At 52.7% G+C, this 18,955-nt stretch overlaps 1 protein-coding gene across 1 annotated transcript in view; it reads left to right on the plus strand.

The window, feature by feature from the left end:
• Nucleotides 1–18,955, plus strand: part of LOC136295680 (hydrocephalus-inducing protein homolog) — a 74,152-nt gene that overhangs the window by 43,037 nt on the left and 12,160 nt on the right. Inside the window, 27 exon segments of the mRNA XM_066194262.1 lie at nucleotides 1,419–1,596; nucleotides 2,102–2,322; nucleotides 3,087–3,208; nucleotides 4,163–4,299; nucleotides 4,944–5,065; nucleotides 5,153–5,344; nucleotides 5,741–5,893; nucleotides 6,964–7,203; nucleotides 7,455–7,647; nucleotides 8,100–8,267; nucleotides 8,568–8,732; nucleotides 9,840–9,964; nucleotides 10,241–10,405; nucleotides 10,703–10,907; nucleotides 11,363–11,504; nucleotides 12,748–12,784; nucleotides 12,821–12,913; nucleotides 12,986–13,435; nucleotides 13,935–14,093; nucleotides 14,522–14,709; nucleotides 14,884–15,066; nucleotides 15,308–15,427; nucleotides 16,668–16,827; nucleotides 16,933–17,105; nucleotides 17,272–17,470; nucleotides 18,155–18,254; nucleotides 18,798–18,897. Of these exon segments, the coding sequence (XP_066050359.1) occupies nucleotides 1,419–1,596; nucleotides 2,102–2,322; nucleotides 3,087–3,208; nucleotides 4,163–4,299; nucleotides 4,944–5,065; nucleotides 5,153–5,344; nucleotides 5,741–5,893; nucleotides 6,964–7,203; nucleotides 7,455–7,647; nucleotides 8,100–8,267; nucleotides 8,568–8,732; nucleotides 9,840–9,964; nucleotides 10,241–10,405; nucleotides 10,703–10,907; nucleotides 11,363–11,504; nucleotides 12,748–12,784; nucleotides 12,821–12,913; nucleotides 12,986–13,435; nucleotides 13,935–14,093; nucleotides 14,522–14,709; nucleotides 14,884–15,066; nucleotides 15,308–15,427; nucleotides 16,668–16,827; nucleotides 16,933–17,105; nucleotides 17,272–17,470; nucleotides 18,155–18,254; nucleotides 18,798–18,897 (4,490 nt within the window).

The following is an 18,955-nucleotide window of genomic DNA, read 5'->3' on the forward strand; positions in this document are numbered from 1 at the left end:
ATGTGGGGCAGGCTGAGGGAGAAGCTTACAATTTGTAACAAAAAGGACCTAAAAATACAACGGCACTGAACCAGGGTACAAAGAACAACTATCTTACATTAAAACTCATGATAAAAACCACACCACCGCACCTCACAGTCACTCTGGGGACCCCGACGGCTGAGATCTCAGGCTGCTGGCACTGGAGCGTTTCTGAGGGTCGCCTTACCCAGGCTGTGTGATCACACAGGACATTGTCCTTTGCCCTGCCTCCCCACTGCCAGGGCTAAGAACCACTTACATAGCCCTTCAGTAGGCCTGCTGGTCCCTGCCTCCTGCAGCTTTGTGCTGTGCAGAGGCTTTGTGGGGCAGTGAGGGGGCCGGGGAGCAGCAGGGCTGGAGGAGTGATGAGAAAAATTTGCAGCGTCATCCCACCATTTGTCCAGGCTTCTCAGTCCTGCCTGGGTGTCTTTGAGCCGAAGCAGCACTCCTGCCTTTGTCCCTCCTTGCAGTGGGAAGAGGGAGCCGATTTGCTTTCCCATTTCTTCATGCCTGTCCTACAAGGGATGGGAGGAGCTGCTGGCCCTGCTGAGTGCGGGGACTTCTCTTCCATAGCAAAAAAAGCCTTTTCTTGTTGAGGCGGGCTCTTGCTGGCAGAGGGCGAACCCCATGAGCAGCAGAGCTGTGCTCACATCACATCAGGCTGTGCTGGGGCTGCAGGCAGATGAGCTCTTGGGAGGACACACTGCACCCCCGGGTCAGTGGCTCGATCTTTTGGGCACAAGGAAGGTAGGAGGTGTGAGAAGCAAAGCCCACTCATCAGTTAAAATTTCAAGAAAATTTAGTGTGAGACAATAGGAGACAAAGTCAATAAAGCAGAAGGAACAGCACTGCCTGCTAAGCAGAAGGAACAGCACTGCCTGCTTAGCCACATTAGCTGCAGCCAGAGGCACACACCAGTCAACACAACACCCCTTGTATAGCCGGGGTATTGCATTAGCCCAGTGCGTATTTACAAGCAGTTCTTTATATTCCAACGTTTTAACAGAGTTCCTTCTCCGTCCGGCCTTTTTGGAGCATATGCGGTTGTCCTAGTCCTGGTCCTTTGTTACTTTTTGACACATTCAACAGGCTTCAATTCCTTCGTTGGCTAAATGTTAATATTACAACAATTCTTCACCAGCATTGGTATCACAAAAAAAGAATTGAATTAAAAGAACTCTAAACTTTAGCAAAACTTCTTTTACAAAAGTCAACATTATAAAACTTATAGTGTTTACTCTAACAGTTGCAAAAGCCAACACTGTAATGTATTTATCATGATGGTGGTGTGGTTTGATGGCTTCTTCTAGATGAGAACCTGTCTTCTCAGCCTGTCTGTCCCCTGAACCATTCCCCATCAAACTCTGATGCATTCCCTCTCTCTTCTGTCCCTGCAGGGCTCCATTGCACCAGGCGAGACGCAAGAGCTGAATTTTTCTTACGTGCCAGGATTACCAGGAGCTTTCAGCAGGACTTACCACCTCAAAGTGGGTGACCTGGAGCCAGAAAGTATCCGTCTGAAAGGAGAAGCATCCTTTCCCGTGTTTAGTGTGAACCTGCCCTGGAACATCAAAGGTGGGCACTGCCTGTCTGCCTCCAGGAGGGGCCCCTCTGGTTTTGTTCCCTACCATATGCCCACGGGGCAGCTCGTGCCCACCTCCAGCAAGCCTGGAGGGTTGCAGGACTCCCAGAGCAACTCAAGCTCTCTGGTTGCTTCATGAGTCTTGAGCAAGGATCCCATGTGGGCTCTGTCCCAGGAACCATCCTGCAGAGCTTGCCAGCACATCTGGCAGGGTTCTGAAGGGTGATGGCTAGACTGAAAGGCTTGGGAAAGCTCTAAGAGAGGCTGGCAGGGCTTCTGGCAGGCTTGGATTTGTGTGACATTGCAGGGGATGCGATGCTCCTCTGTGGGGAGGAAGATGGGTGAGGATGCAGAGAGGAGCAGCAGCATCCACTTTCCATAGAGGGCTTGAGGGATTTCTTTCTGGAAGGAACCAGTGTTGGGAGGCAGGGACTTCCCAGCTTTAATGGGATTGGCACTTTGCTCACACTTCTCTTTGTGGATGTTTTCTTCCTTCAGGAAATGAAAAGTATGAGGAGCCATTGGAACGGCATGTAAAACAGCAGCAACAACAAAGTCAAAGGAAAGAATCAGTTGTTGTGACGAAGACTCAGAGCCCGAAGACTAAGACCTCGAAGTCTCAGCCCCCAGTGACTCCGACCTCAAAGACTCAGACCTCGAAGACTCGGAATCCGAAGACTGAGAACCGGAAGCCCGGCTTGCTTGGCTCTGGCGATACAGTAAGAACAGCTGCAGCCCAGTTTGGCACATGCCACCCTCTCTGTGTCACCTGAGCCCCTTGCAGCCCACAGCAGCTTCCTGGTGCCCCGATGGCATTTGGGACCTCCCTGCCCACTTTACAGCCATGTGTCACCTCAGCATTGCCCCTAGGGCTGCCACTCTGGTCATGGTCTCTTCTGGTGTTGCACCAGCTTCCTGGCTACCCCAGGGAGAGATCCTGAAGGCCATGCTCAAGGGATGGAGTTGATGGCGCTTTGAAGGAGATGCAGGTCATTTCTGGGGAGTTTGCTGGTCCCAACCCAAGCCCTGTCAGATTTACAGACCTGTACAGTAGGTGCCTGACTGTGCCCTGGGACTGTGCTGGCCGTGCTCATCTCCACAAGGCACCAGCTTCCAAGCTGTGCCTTTCAAGACACAAGGCTTCCAAGGCTTTCCCGGTTCCCTTTCAAGACAGCTTTTGTCCAAGCTGCCTTGGTACTGGCTGGGGGCAAGCAAGGATCTGGAGCTCTGGAAGGTTCCTGGCTTGTCTGTCTGCCCGGCCAGATCAGCTTTGCCAACAGTGGCTGGGCAGGCAAAGATGTGGGAGTGACTTCCCTGGAGATGAGGTCCTGGCTAAGAGCAGGAGGTGTCACGGACACTGAGCAGCCAGACAGGAGGACCCCACAGCCCCTCTCAACAGCAGCAGGGTGGGATCCTTTCTCAGGTGCAAGCTGGGCCTTGGGAAGGACCTTTGCTAAGCAGCCACTGTCTTCCCTTTTCTCAGACAGACACCCAGGCGCAGATAAAGATGGCAGAGAAGGCTGGTTTGGAGGTGCAGCAAAAGCTCTCATCCCATCTCCCGAAGAGCGGGTTTCCTGACAAGGAGCTGCTCCAGAGTCTTATCAAGTGAGTAAGGATTCCCATCCCCATCTCCAGGTGCCCCGTGGGGAACATCCAGCAATGTCTCCTTCTCCTGAGAGCTCCTTGTGTCTGCACAGCTGGGGAATAGCCGGGGACTTCAGAAAGGGTCTGGTCCCGGTGGCTGACAGGCTACATCTGAGCAGAGGAGTGTCCTCCCTTCCCCAGCACCACGCTGAGCTTTGGACTGCTCGGCTCCCCACAGGTGTGGGGTTCTGTCCCTGCAGCTGAGGGGACCCAGCACAGACCTTCAAGCCCTTCCAGGCCACATAACTTCTGTCCCTGCTGACTAGCTCTAAAAGAGACAACTCCCAGCTGATGTCTTGGTTCCAGCTAACAGAGCACACGAGACGAACGGAGAAGGGAACTGCACATGTCAGCAAACACTTTAAAATGCAGACTCAGATGGCTCGAATCCTGGTGGGGTGGCAGGGCTTATCTAGGTTCCTTGGTCTGTTCCCTTTGCGCCATCATGATGCAGCACAAGCACAGGAGGCTTCCATTCAGGAGGAAGATGCTCTGCAGAACAGATCATGTGATCTGGTTGCAGAACAATGAAGATTTCCGGTGCGGGCAAATCTTTCTTCTAGGCCCTGAGGCAATTTCAGGCTCAGGCTGTACACGAGGCTAAGCAGTTTCATTGAGACCAGTGGAGGCCCAGTGTACTCACCTCTACTGGCTTTTCATGGCAGAGGAGCTGCGACCAGTGTCCATTTTAAACTAATTTTAGTTTCAGCTACCATGGGTAGCTGATAAAACCTAGGACCTGCACTCCTCCTGATTTCCCAAAGTCATTGCCAGGTGATCAGGCCTCGGGTTTCGTATGCTTGAGCTGAGTTTTTACAGCAATGAATACAGAATTATCCCCTTTATTTGTGTCTTCCATCCACTGAAGCTGTAGCCAGGCTGTGGTTTAAGGACTGTCCTTACTCCTTCTTCCAGCATTGAGCCGCTTGAGTATGTCCTGGACCTGGGGTCTGTATTTAAGGGCTGCACTGAGAGACGCACTCTGGAGATCACCAACCCTGGGGAGATGCTTTTGTCCTTCCGGATGGATGTGTCTGTCCTGCAGGACACAGGTAAGCAGTGCTGGAGACACTTCCTGTGGGCTTGAAGAAGGTGTCTCAGACAGATTAGCTTAAACCACTGAACTTGGGGAGGTTTTTGAGCTTTTTCTTCTCAGTGGCCCTGCTGGGAGCTTCAGAGTCTCAATTCTCCTGGCCAGCCATGCCCAGGGACCTGGCCTGCCTGTGACTGCCCTAACGCTTCAGTGCAGGGGCCAGATGGGCTCATCAGCCCGGTCACCTCTCAGCATCTTCTGCCCTTGGCTCCCACCAGCATGAAGTTTCTTTGGGCACTCTGTGGGCTTGTTTTGTGAACCAGTGGGGTCTGCTGTGTTTTGGAAGTGCTTTGTTTGGAGTTCACACTGTCACAGCACTTGTGTTAAGCCTTTATTGAGGAAACAGCCTGTGAGATCCTCTGGTGGATGAAAAGAGGCTTCCAAAAGAGGCCTTGAGGCAAGGCTGTGCTTCCATCACACAGAGGCTCGCTGTGTCTGAGGGCTGTTCACCGGTGCCCTCTTTTACGTTTTTGTCCAGGTCACCGCACGGCAGGGGCGTTTTCCCAGACCTCTCAGCCAGGACACCTGTAGGGCCTTAAACATGCTTGTGACACATTTCATGTCTCTTGTGTATCTCAGCTGCTTTGTTTTCATCTGTTCAAGGTTTCAGTGTGGACCTGGACCAAATGGAGAACCTGCCTCCCAGGCACACCGTGACATTTGAAGTGTGCTTTGAAAGTGCTTGCCGCCCACAGGGTGACGTGGATGTGCTGCTGCCCATCAAGGTACCACAGCTCTTGGGGCAGGCAGCAGGCTGGGCACCGCAGCAGCTGTCACCTGCGCCCTCCGCTGAATTCTCTGTCCTTCTCCAGGTAGAAAAAGGCCCCAGGTCTCACATCCGCCTCCATGCCGCTGTCGTTGAACTGTCACTCAGACTTTCAAACAACACTCTGAAGTTCTCGGATACCCTCGTTGGGCAGTGCCAGACTGAGACAGTCCGGCTCTACAACTGGTTCCATGTCCCCTGCACTTGGTTTATTACTGGCATCCAGCCTGTAATGGAGGTAAAGCACGGGCAACATTGAACACGTAACTTCTTGGTTGGGTTTTCTTTGTGTCTCTTGCCCTTTCTACTCCTGTGGCTGCCTGAGCACTTGGGTCTACAGCGTGTTTGAGGAAGCTTCTGAGGGTCAGATCAAGGCTGGTTTGCCTGGACCTGTTCCATTAGCTGATGCTTTGCTTTTCTAGCACCTTCACCCATTCGCCCTCCTCTGAGGACTCTAGTTCCCTCTCTGCCTGCCCTGTCTACAGGTTTTCCCTCCAGCTCTAGGCTATGGGGGCCACGCTTGTTTTGGCTGTGGGTGCTCTCAGCACCGTATCAGTGTCTCAGAGCACTGCAGGAACTGAGGCTCTGTCCTCGCAGACCCAGGAGACCTGACAGGATTTGTTTCTGTGCCCAGAGCAATCAACGCAAACGCAGGCCACCAGCCCTACCTCAGAAGAAGCAGGCACTGGAGGATGAGCCCTGTCCCTTTGAAGTGATGCCCTGCAAAGGAACCCTTGATGCAGGAAGCTGGCAGGACTTGAAAATCCGGTTTACACCGAAGGAGGAGGTGAGATTGGCAGGTGTCAGCCCAGGAGGCCGAAAGGAGGGCCTGGTGCCGAGAGTGTGCTCTGAGCTCTGCCTTGGCAGGGAGCTTTCTGCAGGCCCCGTACTCAGCTACTCAGCGTGGCTCAGTTCACCCCACAGAGCATTGCCGTGAGATGTGCTTTGAAATGCCCACAGGGAGCTTGCACAGAGAGCATCGGGGCTCTGTGGCTGCCTCTCGGCACACGGGAGGGATGCGCCCAACTCCCCTCAGCCTCCCCCTTGCCCGGCTGTATTTGCAGCTGCGACACTCGGTGCAGAGCAGCTGCACACTCGCAGAGGATAATCCTGGAATGGTCAGTCTAGGCTCATCCTGCTGCAGAACTGACAGACAAAACAGCCACCAGACACCTTCCTGGGCACAGCAGGACAGTCACCTGTAGTGCTGTGCTTCCAGCAGTCCCTGGGGCTCTGGCCTGCCTGCACATTCCCATGCAGCTGGGGATTCAACTTAAAGGATGGAGCGTTCCCAAAAGTAGTTTGCCTGTGGCCGCTGGGTCTTGGAAACTGACGGCCTGTACCGGTATGGACACAAGTGCTTCTGTGCCTGCAGGCAGTCCCAGGGATCTTTTAATTGCTCCAGAGACATAACCATCTTGTGTCTGGCTTTGACCAGAGCCAGACACTAAGCAGAGAAGATGATCCTTATTTCTAGCCGGTGAGAGCTCATTTGCCTCTCTCCTGGAGCTGGCGTTTGCCTGATGCAGCAGTGCCAGGACTGTGTCTGGACACTGTAACCCCGAGGGCCCTTCTCATGAGCACTGCGCTCCTGCATGGCTAGGTGAAAACATCTGACAGTCCATTGTAGATCCATCTGATACCCAAATACCCAGTTACAGTGCACACCAGGATTCCTCCCAGTTACTCAGCCCCAGGCTACTACAGACGCTGTAGTCCCTGGCGTCAGTAAATACCTGGTGGTTTCCATTCACCTTGGAGGGACTGGGAACACCCTGACCTTGGAGAAAGCGTTGTATCTGGGGTCCCGTCACCTGGGACTTCATGGATGAGTTTTCTTCACTTTTCTCTTTTCAGAGGTCTTACAAGAATAAGCTGAAGCTTAAAATTTGTGAGAGCAGCAATTGCTTAATGCTGCACCTGTCAGGACAAGGTCTGGAGCCACGGCTGGAGTTCAGCCCCCCAGCACTAGAGATGGGATGGGTGCTGGTGGACAGCTATGGAGTGCAGGCCACAGTGGTGGTGAAGAACCCATGCAACTTCCCCATTGAGTTTTACTCCCTGGATTTTGATGAGCAGTACCTTGAGGAGGAGAAGGTGAGAAGGCAGGTCTGGTCCCCATGTACATGCTGCCCAAGCTTCACAGCACTCCAGCATTCCCAGGCTTGTGCCAGGGAGACGGAGGCAATCCCCAGGGAAAGCCAACTCTGCTGACATGCTGTGGGAGGACTTCAATAGTTTGTGTTGTTGGGAGGAAGAGAGGAGACAGAAAACGGGTTTGTTGAGCGTGTGTGATGAAAGGCCAGAGAAGGAATCTTGCGGATGGTTTCTCTTCCCTGCGCACACAGATCCTGCGGACGGCAGTGGGGTCTGAGTACCAGAAGAAGTTTCTAATGCCTCCCCGTGCCGTGGGCGAGACGCTGCCCCCAGAGCTGCTGGAGTACTATGAAGCACAGAAGAGGCTGAATGCACAACAGGAAGAGGTCAAGGCCATGGCAGAGGCTGAGGCTGAGGCTGAGGCCATGGGCAAGACAGAACCAGGTCAGGAAAACAGTGAGGGTTTGGCGGTGTCTGTTTTGACTGTGGTCGCAGCAGGGAGTCCAGCCCATATACCCTGAACTCTGTCACCTTCAGGGAAAGCCCATGCTTTTAAAAACTGCCTGTTCCCCAGCTTGGTGGAGGAACTCTTGGGTGAAGGACTGGGGCATCCTCTACCAACCCTGAGTGTAGCCAAAGCAAGCTCCTATCTGCCTGCCATAGACTGGGGAAATAATCGGGATATTCACAAAGACTAGGATTGGATGAGTTCTTCAGCCAGTAGAACCAGGTCTAATATCACTGGCTCTTTTATATTTGCACTTTCCTAGCAACAAAAGAACAAGCTCATGTTGCTTTCACCAAGTCTCCTTTTCCGGGATCTGAGCAGATTGGGAGGATGATGAGGATCAAAGGTAGGCAGGAGGCTGACCTTTTCTCCTGGTTTTTCACTGCAGCACATCACAGGGCTGTCCCATTCTATCCTGAGGCCACGGTGAAAGCGACTGGGAATCCTATCTCTCGAGCTGTCATTCGCCACCTGGGCATTGACCAGTCTTCAGAGAGGTGTGAAGCACAGCAGGACAAAGGGATTGTTGTCATTGTCCACGGGCCACCCCTGGCAGGTATGTGAGCTGCAGCCCTGGGCTGCAGGGAGAGGGGCAAGCAGGAGAAATACATCCTGGTGGACCTTGGTGCTTAAGGCAAAGACCTCAGCCGAACAGGAGGTGGAGATGATCCTCCTGGCTCTAGAATTCAGAGCTGGTAACCACACTCCAGCTGCCTCCCTCATGGCCTCCCCTGGAGGGACACTTGATTTCCCCCTGTTCTTTTAACTTTGAAATCTTGTTGGAGATTTTTCCAGGGCCTGTCCCTGTAATGCCTCATGTGCACGTGTCACCAAGCAGTCCTCCTCTCTCTCTCAGGAAAGACAGAGATAGCGGCGGCCCTGTGTCACCATTACGACGCTGCTCCCTTGTCCCTTGACACCGTGGTGAAAGAGGCCATTGCCAATGATGGCAGCCAGGCAGGGCTCCGTGCCCGGGAGCTTTGCACCGAGGCTGCCATGGAGCTGAAAAGCAAAAACAAAGGTAATGCTGGTGAGGAAAAATGCCAGACCCAGAGCCAGTGCTTGAGAAACCCACCATGACTGTCCACTTCTGCTCACTCAGAGCAGCAGTTTTTCAGTCCTTGGGTCTCTTAGGGAACATGGGTGAAGTGCATCTCTGGCTGGTCTTCAAAAAATAAAAAATCAATTTTAAGGGCTCAGTCGGGGATTCTTTGACATCCCCCTTTGCTTGCCATGCTTGGCACATGTTCATTTTTCTAAGGGTGGTGAAGCATGCCCGTCTCTTTCCCAAATATTTTCTATTTCCTCAAAGCTGAATCAAGCTTGCTTCTCGTGGGCAGCAGGCAGAACTGCTGCCCACTTTACCAAGGAAAAAGCCTTCTGAAGTGGCTCGTTACGCACAAGAGGACTGGCTATGAGTGTAACCTTGGGAACAAGAGGAAGGGAAGGACAGCCTCCCAGAGGAATTTCCAATCAGAGACGTGCTCCAAATGAGCTCTTGTCTCCCGAGATTTACCTGTGCTCACTGTCAGGTTACACAGCTCGTGTATGTTGGGCTGTTCTCCATGTGAGACCAGAGACTTTTAGGAAGCTTACTGGGCAGCTGGTAGCCTGAGCTCTGCAGGGTGAGGCCAGACCTGCCACAGTGCAGGGGGAAGTTTTGCATTGCTCACTTTTGAAGCTGGCTGGGTTGGGAGCTGGCGGAAGGAAAAGGAGTCTGTGTCCCAGCAGGGTTTTCCCACAAGGAGCATTTAGCTTCAGCAGAGACGGCTGGTGCAAGCGGGGCAGGGCTGCAAGTCTCCACATGAGAATGCAGGATGGGTGCAGTGTATGGAAACAATGGTCCTGGAGGACAAATCCTTGGCTTGATCCATGGGGAACTCCTGTGCAAGCAGTGTCACCTGCATGCACAGTTGTTAGGAGGGACGTAGTGCTGGCTTTAAAATCAAGGATGGGATAGCGTGCTGGTAAGAGAAGCAGGGAGGGAGCTGCTTCTGAGTGTTGCCAGTGCCCAGCAGACTGGGGAAGAAGTGCCAGGTTCCTTCCAGGGTCCAAGGCTGTGCCCATTGTGGTGAAAGGTGCCTACTTGCTTTTCAAAGCCCTCCTGAACCATGTGTCCCCTATGCAGCTAAAAAGCGTCAGCACGCCATTCCGGCCAAGAGAAGGCAAGCCTCCCAGGAGAAAACGAACAAGAATTCCAAAGGCAAGAGCGCACCAGCACAAAAGAAGACGGAGCCAGCCAGCACACCCGAGGTAAACACGATCTGCCTGGGTTGGTGCCTGGGACCTTTGCATTGTCTGTGAGATGGGCAGGGGCTGCTTACGGTGGAGGCTCTGTGCCAGCCAGGGCCTGGTATGTGGATCCATTGCACCAGGAGTTTGCAGGCTTGGGTCTCTGCTGGCCAGGGGATGGGTCCTCCAGGACCATCCCCTGGAGCCCCCAGCCTGCACTGCAGGGTTGTTCTAGTCTCCACTAGTGAGGAACCCCAGCTGCAAGCCCAGCAGTGGGAGTTGTTCAGGGCTTTCCAGTGGGGTGTATTTTCCTTACAATGGTCCACATTACAGTTCACAGTTTCCACTGCTCCTGCACCGCAGCAGCTGAACATCACCAGCAGTTGTGGGGAAGAGCTGAACTGCCTGAGCTGTGTGCTGCCCGAGGACCTGCTGGTGGAGATCCTCTGTGAGAGGCTGAAGGTATGTGGGGTGGGGAAAAGGAGACATTCCTGCTCCGGAGAACAGGCAGTGAGGTACAACTCGGAGAGGAGGAGGAGGAGGTCTGTACATGCTCTTGGAGGATCCTGGCCTGTGTGCAGGGAACCTTGGGGGAAGCTGCAGATGCCCTTAGTTGGCAGAGCCTAAGGACAGACACAAGCTGCTCTTAGCTAATGCACCTGGAACAAGGACAGCTGGTGCCCTGTGACATCTGGGTTTACTGTCCAGCTGTGAGCCCCCTGTGTGCAATGGCTGACTTACTCTTCCCTGTATTTGCAGCACGAAGATTGCTACAAGGGAGTGGTCTTTGATGGCTTGGAGAGCCTCTTTGCAAGAAGCCTGGAATCTTCTCTGCTCTGTGTACTCAGAGCTGTCAAGAATCGCCATTATATCTACATGGTGAATGTGCATCAGGATTATGCTTCTTGGAAAGCCAAGAAGGAAGCTGAAACACAGAGGAAGGAGGATGAAAGACAGAGGGAAGGTGAGATATGTCTGTCCCTCTCAAATCTTCTCTCTCAAGCCCTCAGACTTATCTCTGTGTGTCTGGGTTTGCAGCAGAGCTTGTAAGAAGTGTTTTTATTCATCTTTCCACCTTCTGCCTCTGTAACCACACTCATCTCAGAGTTGCAGGAGACTGGAGGCTTTAAGACACCTTAATCTCTAACGTTAAAGCTTGGGCACAAGTTCAAGCTCTTGTAGCTCAGTGACAAACAACTGTCCTCAGCCCTGGTGCACTTAAGCCAGGAAAAGCGCAGGAACTCACTGCCTGGCCGTAGTTTGGGGGATTGTCTGAGTTTTGGAGCAGGGATATGAGCTCCCCAATGTCTCCTGGTGTGATAGGCTGGGTTGGGAAAAGCTGTGAGTCCTTGCAGCTGACCCAAAGCACCCAGCTGTGCTTGCTGTCACTCATGGTTTCTGCTCTGGTTTGTGCTAAAGAACTGCAGCGGGAAGAAGCTCTTCAGAGGAACAGAGAACGTGCCTTGAGAATGGATGAGGAAGAGTATGACGCCCTCCCTGAGGAGGAGAAAGCTGCCGTGGATAAAATAATACAGGAATTGAACCATATGCGGAGGGAGAGGTGAGTAAGCCTTCCATGGGTTCCTGCTCGGGGTAGTGTCCCCGGAGGGTTTCCCTGCTCCAAGGACTCTGAGCTCAGACGTGTTTGATAGCAAAGGCCAGAAGCAACACAGGGATGGCCACTCTTAGCTGCCTGGCTCCCAAGGGAGGAAGGACCTTCTTCTGCTGAGATAGAACATCTTCTTCTCCATGGTGAGCCCTCCCAGCTTAGATGCTGCCTGCAGGGAGCTGGGCTCTGGGCTTGCCTTGGCACTGCCTGTAGAAGTGTCTTTAAGTCCATGATGTTGATTCACACCTTCTTCATCATCTCCCTTCTTCACCAAAACAGTGGGATTGTGGTATGGGCAGGTGGGGGGCACAGACAAACCCTTGGTTTGGGTCCTGGTGCTGCTACAGTTGAAGTCCTTGCAATGCTGATGTGCCAGGGATCCTTATGTTGGGACACCACCCATGAAAGCTCGTGTCCTTTAGGCACCCCTTCAGCTGCAGCAGGAGACAAGCACAGGAGAAGCTCAAAGAAGGCAGCCCAGCTCAGGACACATAGGAAAAGTGTGGAACTGGGAGGGGAGGCTGCTTAAAGCAAGCCTGTGTATCAGGACTTCTTTCAGCCCAGGCTGAAGTTGATTTCATGCGGAGGAGATGGACAAGGCTGCTTCCAATTGTTTCCATGGCAGAGAACACCAGTTTGCCTTGGTCACAGCTGGGTTCCAGCTGGAAACCTGGCTGACGAGAGCCTGTCTTGCAGGAGAGGAGTTCCTGCAGCCTTTGCTTTCTGACTGATAGGATTATTCTCATTAAGGAGCAGGCTGTGCCCAGGGAGGAGGGGGCTGATTGAGTCGAGAAAGAATGGCAGAAGGGATAAGGAGATGTTAGCAGGTTGTGATCTGGTTTAAACTGGGAAATCAAGAGACGAAGGGAGTTCTCAGGCATCTGTGCAGAGAGCTGGTGGCTCAGCCTTTGGCAAGTGGGCTAGAGGTGTTTGGGTGTGCCTTAAGAGGGAGGTTGCACAGTTAAGACCTTATGATGGCAAGGCTTAGGTTCAGCGGGTCCTGGAGGTCCCCTTCCACCATTCCCCTCCCTTGGGATGTTCCAGGCCTCTGTGGGTTGAGGAAAATTCACAGAAATGGTCTTGCAGTTCTGCCTGGCCTCAGGGTCAAGGAATAAAGTGCAGGGCCAGCCAGGACTAGCGAGCCCAGGTTTCTGGTGGTGACTCTTAGCAATGTTTTCTCTTTTGTTTCCTGAAGGGAGCAGCAGCTGCTGGCTCAAAAGCTTGAGGAGGAGGCAAAAGCCTTAGAGGAGGAAGAGAGACAGAAGGAGGAAGAGAGGCGGAAGGAGAAAGAAAAGCAGAAGAAGGGCAAGCAGCCTACAAAACCAGAGAAGGGGAAAACCAAAGCCCCAGAGACGAAGGAAGCCAAAGCCCCAGAGAAGAAGGAAAGCAAAACCCCTGAGAAGGGAGAAGCCAAAGCCCCAAAGAAGGGAGAGGCCAAAGCCCCAGAGCAGGAGGAAACCAAAGCCCCAGAGCAGGAAGAAACAGAAATCTCAGAGGACCCAGCTGAGATGGAGAAGAACTTGATCCTGAGGTTTCAGATCCATGAGTTTTCACAGCAGAACGTCGCACAGGTTTTCTCCTACTGGGACAGGGTTCAGGGTACCGTGGAGTTACCTGTGATGAAAAATGGAAACAAGGCACTGCCTTCAGCTGAAAACAAAGGTCAGGAGACCAGTAAGCCTCAGGAGAAAGTGGAGAAGAAGAAGCCCGCACAAAAACACAGACGCCAAAGCCATCCTCAGTCACCTCGGCTGAAGACTCAAGGCCAAGTTGCAGGAGAGGCAGTCAGAGTCGGGGTGCCGTGCCTGGACATCCAGTTCACAGATCCAAAGGCCATGTTTACAGAGATCCTGAGCAGTGGGAGGCTGCCAACGGAAGACGAGGTAAAGCCCTGCAAGGCTCAGATCTTGAGCTTGCCGTGGTCTTGGGCCCTGGAGCATTGTGTCCTCCCAGGGGATAATGGCACAGAGCCTTTTCCAGGCGCCTGATGATGTTCCATAATGACTCTGTAAGTATCTGTGTGGATGGGGAGGTCATCACCATCCCTCAGATGGGCAGAAAGTGGAAGTGCTCTGTGTACAAGTATCCCATCTGTTCAGAGTTTCCCAGCCTGGAAATCATTATAAACGGTCCCGGGACAGGGCAGCTCATGGTCATTGTTTTTTCAGCTGAGACACTCAGGAGAGATTTCTCTGCTGGTCCTGCTTGTAGCTCTTGCCTCTGCTCTGGAGCCTGCTCACCCCACTGGGCATAACAAAGCGTTTGTACTTCATGATTTTGTAAATCAAAAACCCCATTGCCAAAAGCTCCGTGCCTTTAAAGAAGGAATTGTGAGGATGAAGGTGACAGAAGTATAAACAAGATTTTTCTCTTCTGTTTTAGATGCTGAGACATCTGGGACTGCATCCTGAGGGGCCTCCGCTGCCCCCTGCGTTTGTCCTCTCCGTAGTCAACTACCCAGAGGAGCGCTTGGGCTCCGCAGAGCACGTGGAGCTCTTCACCATTGAGGCACCGGGAGGTGCTGCTATGGAAGATGATCTGGTGGGTGCTCCAGTGGTGCTGGCACTGAAGGTGCCAGGGCAGAGGGCAGGCTAGATGAGGGCATGGGGGACAGGTTGGATGGAGAAGGATCGTTGTGGAGAGGGAGTGAAGATGTGGTGGGGCCATGTGTCAGCAGGTCTCCTTTCTGTCAGGTATGGGAAAAAAGAGACAGCTCTGCTGGGGACAGAGCAGTTCTGTAAGACAAGTGGGAGGAGATCACTTCGAACCAGCAACTCCCCCTTGAGGAGACAGTCCTGAGTCTGAGAAGGGGGGTCCCAGGCAAAACAAACACCAATAAGGAAGACCAAGTCCATGGGCAGGTGGACTTATTTATTCGTTCTTCCATTGGTTAAAAAACTCCATTTTTGCTTTCCAGGATGGGGATGTCTCAGGGCTCACCTCTCTCTCCCTTTTCTCTCTCCCCTTAGGCCAAGGCCCGAGATGTGAAGGGAAGTTCTGCTGAAGGCCAACCAAAGACGGATAAAGAGGCCAGCAGAGACAGCTCTCTAAAGGACAGCCAGGTCTCCACACAGAGAACAGAACATCTCCGGGATTCCTCCACAACCAGACCCAAAAGTACACTGAAAAGTGCCTCAATCCCCACAGAATTCCTCAGGTGAGCTGCACGGGGGGAGGTGATGCCTCTGCTTCTTGGCCCTCTTGCCAAACAAGGTCCATCGTCCCCAGCTCCACAGCGACCCTGTGCCAGTGCCTCCATGGGATGGTGAGCGCACCCTCCTCGTTTGATTTGCTCCTTAGCAATGTCTGAAGCCTCCTCTTTAATTGCCAGGCTGAAACGGTACCGGTGGATAGTGCCTGCCCACGGTGAGGTGGAACTGAAGGTCCACTTCTCCACCCAAAAGCCATGGAAGTTTGAGCAGACACTGAGGTTTGAGCTGGTGGGCACAAAGCGCCAGTACGAGCTGCCCTGCAGTGTCACCGGCCTGTACCCCAGCATCAGCCAGGACCCACGGTAAGGCTGGCCCCCGGCAGCCTCCCACGCTGCTGCCCCTGAACTCACAGCAGGGCTGCCCCTTGGGGCTTCTGGCCTGGGCACATCGTGCTGCCTGAGGTCGTCCAGCATCTCTTCCTTCCTGTGCTGGGAGCTGGGAAGGCAGGTGGTACCTCAGCCACCAGGAAGGGGTACGGTTTTCTGACTACATTTCCTATTTGGAGCATCTCATAGCTCCTCCTTCTCCGCTTTCTCTGCCCAGGCTGGTGTTTCCACAGTGGAGGAAGACCATGGAGGCAGATGAAATCATCTTCAAAGAATACGTTGAGAGCACAAAGCAATTCCACTTTGGACCGCTGCTGTGTGGGAAATCAAGAGAGTGGTATGTGCTCCCTGCTGGGCCTTGTACTTTCCTGGACACGCTTGGAGAGCCATGCTGTCCTGGTGGCACAATCCAGGGCAGTCCCGGCCAGAGTCCTGGGAGACACGGGTTTGCAGGGCCACGGGTGTGTGAACTTGAGCAGATAAGGGGCACGTGAGCCTTGGAGGAGCTGCTCTGCCTACCCAGTGGGTGCCTTGGTGGCTGCCTCGGTGGCCAGAGCCACATGCTGCTGCCAGTCCAAAGGTGACCTGGGGGCAACTCCTGTCCCCCTCTACATCCCAGTTCAGCCCTTAGGAAATGAACTTTCTGGTGGTTTTTGAAGTGCTTTGAGCTCTGCAGGTAGCCTGATTGAGCAATTATTCCGTGGACAGTTTTTCAAACCTTTCATTAATCTGTAATTATTAGTAAGATTTTATGGCTGACCTGCCAATGGGTGTCAGGGGGAACGTAGAGCAGGAATTACATCTTCCTGTAATGACATTGCATCCTCACTGCTGGATGAAGTCCACCTAAACACGTTGTCATTGAAGCTATTGCATATTTCTACTTCTACGGTCACTTCTTAAAAAATAATATTTAACATTAAATTCTTGTCTCCATGGGATCTCTGGAAGGCTAGGTCAATTTTGACAACCCAAGGAAATGAAATCGAAATAGTTTAAAATACAGACAATCTTTAGACAGGTTGATGGATGATCTGGGATTTCTGTTTGCCTCTTTAACCCTTTCACTCCAAAGTAATTTCCACACCTGAGAGAAGGGTTATTTTTTATCTTTTGGCATTCCTCTTGGGAATTGATGCTTTATATTTCTTTCTCAGACTTTGAGCTAACCCATGAAATCCAAAGCAGTTGCATGACTTCTATGAAAGAGATCAGCTAAACTCTTTTTCCAAAAGCTTTTCTTTATACCAGGCAGGGAAAGAAAGAAGGGGAAAGAACCCATGCGCCTGGTCTCCTGTTATTTTTCTAGGCACCTTTGAATGTACATTGTATTAAAAACCCTTGAAGTGGCCTGAGCATCATCAGGCTTCTGGGGTGGAGGCACCGGGTACAGGGAAAGGCACCAAAGTAAGGCAAGGATGAGCACATGCTCATGCCCCTGACTGGGATCCATTTCCCTCACTTGTTTGTTAGAGCAGGATCTCCCAGCACCGCTTCCTTGGGTGCCCACGGTGCTTTCCTCCATGTGCGGCACAGGCAACAGTTTCCTCTGCAGCCTTTTCCCCTTTTGTGGACAGGTACAAGGCCCAGAACAGCCACAGCAACAAGGAGACTATAAACATCCTCAACAACTCCCCCATGGACGTAGAGGTCCAGTTCACCTTTGAGAAGGACATGAAATCAGATACATTCCTTTTGGACCCTCCCAGCATGACCCTGAGGCCAGCGGAGAAGCGGGTAGGTGAAGGGCAGGTAGAGCAGGCACCGCAGAAGTGCCCAGGGGCTGCTCCTCCTGCTCACACGCAGTGCTCTTTCTATTTCTTTCTGTGGGGCTGGGTGCAGGAGCTGACCATTTGGGCATACCCCAGTTCCCCTGGCTTCCTGGAAGACAGATTGATCTGCTGCATTGCGAAGAACCCGGAGCCAGTGGTCTTCAGCCTGTGCTGCCACGGGGTGCACGTGAAGCTGGACGTCAGCCCCCTGGAGCTGTCCTTTGACAAGCTCCGTCTGCACAGGTCAGTCATCCCACAAGCACTCCAAGACTGGTGACAAAGAGAAAACCTTTGACTCTGGTTTCCAGGGCATGGAGCTGCTCCAAGGGCCGTGGATGGAGCTGCATTCAGTGGTGAGGCTGGTGTGACCATCCAGCAGCTGATGCCAGGTGCCTTCCTGTCTCTGCAGGACTGACAGCAGGACCTTGGTCCTGAAAAACGACACCCTACTGCCCATGGCCTGGCAGCTGCGTGGGCTGGATGACCTTGTTGAGGACTTCTCTGTGTCACAAGATAGAGGCATCATTGCTCCCCGCTCAGAATTTGAAGTGACACTGAATTTCAAGGCCAGGCAGATTGGCAGCATTAAAAAGATCCTGCGACTTGAGGTGAGAGGGACTGTGCCCTGCCTGGCAGAGCAGCCGTGCGCTCTTAGGGACAGAGTCAGGAAGAGCTGCACCTGACAGACACAAGGGTGCTGTGACCCCAAATTCTGCCTCTACACAGCGTTTGCCAGAACGTGCAGTGCATCCACATCCCCCCAGATAACCAGACGCTGCATCCTGAGCCTGTACCACAACCACCTTGTCCCTGTCAACGGCTGAAGGTTGTTGTTTGGTTGTACGGACTGCAGCGTGATCTCTACATTCCTCCTGGACTTTGCCTGAACCTTCTGCATGGTGCAACAAACTCTCCCCCTGGGATTTTGTTCCCCATGCTTTAGGGGCTGCATTTCCGAGAGAGTGCTAGGTGGTGGCAGAGGGTTGTCAATGGCACCTGCTCTGAGACACCTCACACTTCTTGTGGTTGTTCTTACATCCCTGTGCCTCTCAAGGATGCTTTAGCAGCATCATTCCCTGCTGTAGGAGTGCAGGGTTGGGCTGATAGGGTTTTTTACTGCAGCTGAATCCCACTGGGGCAGCCCATGAGGTGAACAGGTTAGCAAAGCTTGGGAGTCCACCGACGCTTGTGAAGCCTGGGAGGCCATAGGGGAAGCAGCCAGCAGAGACAAGGACTTAGAGGCTGTCTACCAAAAGAATGATCTGAACAGTGTTTGTTTCTTGCTGCCCCAGGTTTCAGACACAGAAAACATCCTGGGGATTGTTCAGGCTGAAAACATCAAAATCTCTGCAAAGGTCTATGATGTTTCTCTGAGGATCGACATGCCTGAAGGTCAGTGGACGCCTCCCAGACAAAGCAGTCCAGGTGCACTGCATTACCTTGGGGGGCGGGCGACCAAAGCGCGTGGGATGGGATGGGATGGGATGGGATGGGATGGGATGGGATGGGATGGGATGGGATAGGATGGGATAGCATGCAAGGATGGCATGGACACATGAAGCACATACCCTGCAAGTGGTGTGGAATAATGCATTGTCAGGGCATTGACAGCCTTAAGTTTCTCCCCTCTGAACTTTGAAGTGTGCAGCTTCATGTGCAGATTGGATTTGGGGGCTTTGAAACAACAGTGATGTGAACAGGCAGTTGGCAACTCCCACGGGCTCAGCACAGCATATAAAGTAATTTCCTTAGCTACTAATCCTGCAGATATTTTGAGTAAGAAGAGAAAGGGCAGACAAATAGCTGGAAAATACTGTCAAGAAGGGAAACTTGCTGGAAAGGGTTTTGTGTCAAGACCTCCACGTAGTTTGTGACCTGGCATGTTCTGCAGCTGACAAATACCATTTCTGACCTGGCTCTGCGTGTTTTCTGCAGGTCCAGATGGAAGCTTGGAATTTGGAACCATTAATGTCCTGGATAAGGTGAAGAAAGTCCTGAGTCTAAAGAACAAAGGGGTATATGACATTGAGTACAGGTGAGTCCAGCTGCCTGGTAGTGAGCATTTCTTCAGATTCCCAGGCCTGCATTCTCCC

Source organism: Chamaea fasciata, unplaced genomic scaffold, assembly GCF_029207755.1.
Source record: "Chamaea fasciata isolate MVZ Bird 193981 ecotype frontalis unplaced genomic scaffold, bChaFas1.0.hap1 SCAF_12, whole genome shotgun sequence".
NCBI lineage: Eukaryota > Metazoa > Chordata > Aves > Passeriformes > Sylviidae > Chamaea > Chamaea fasciata.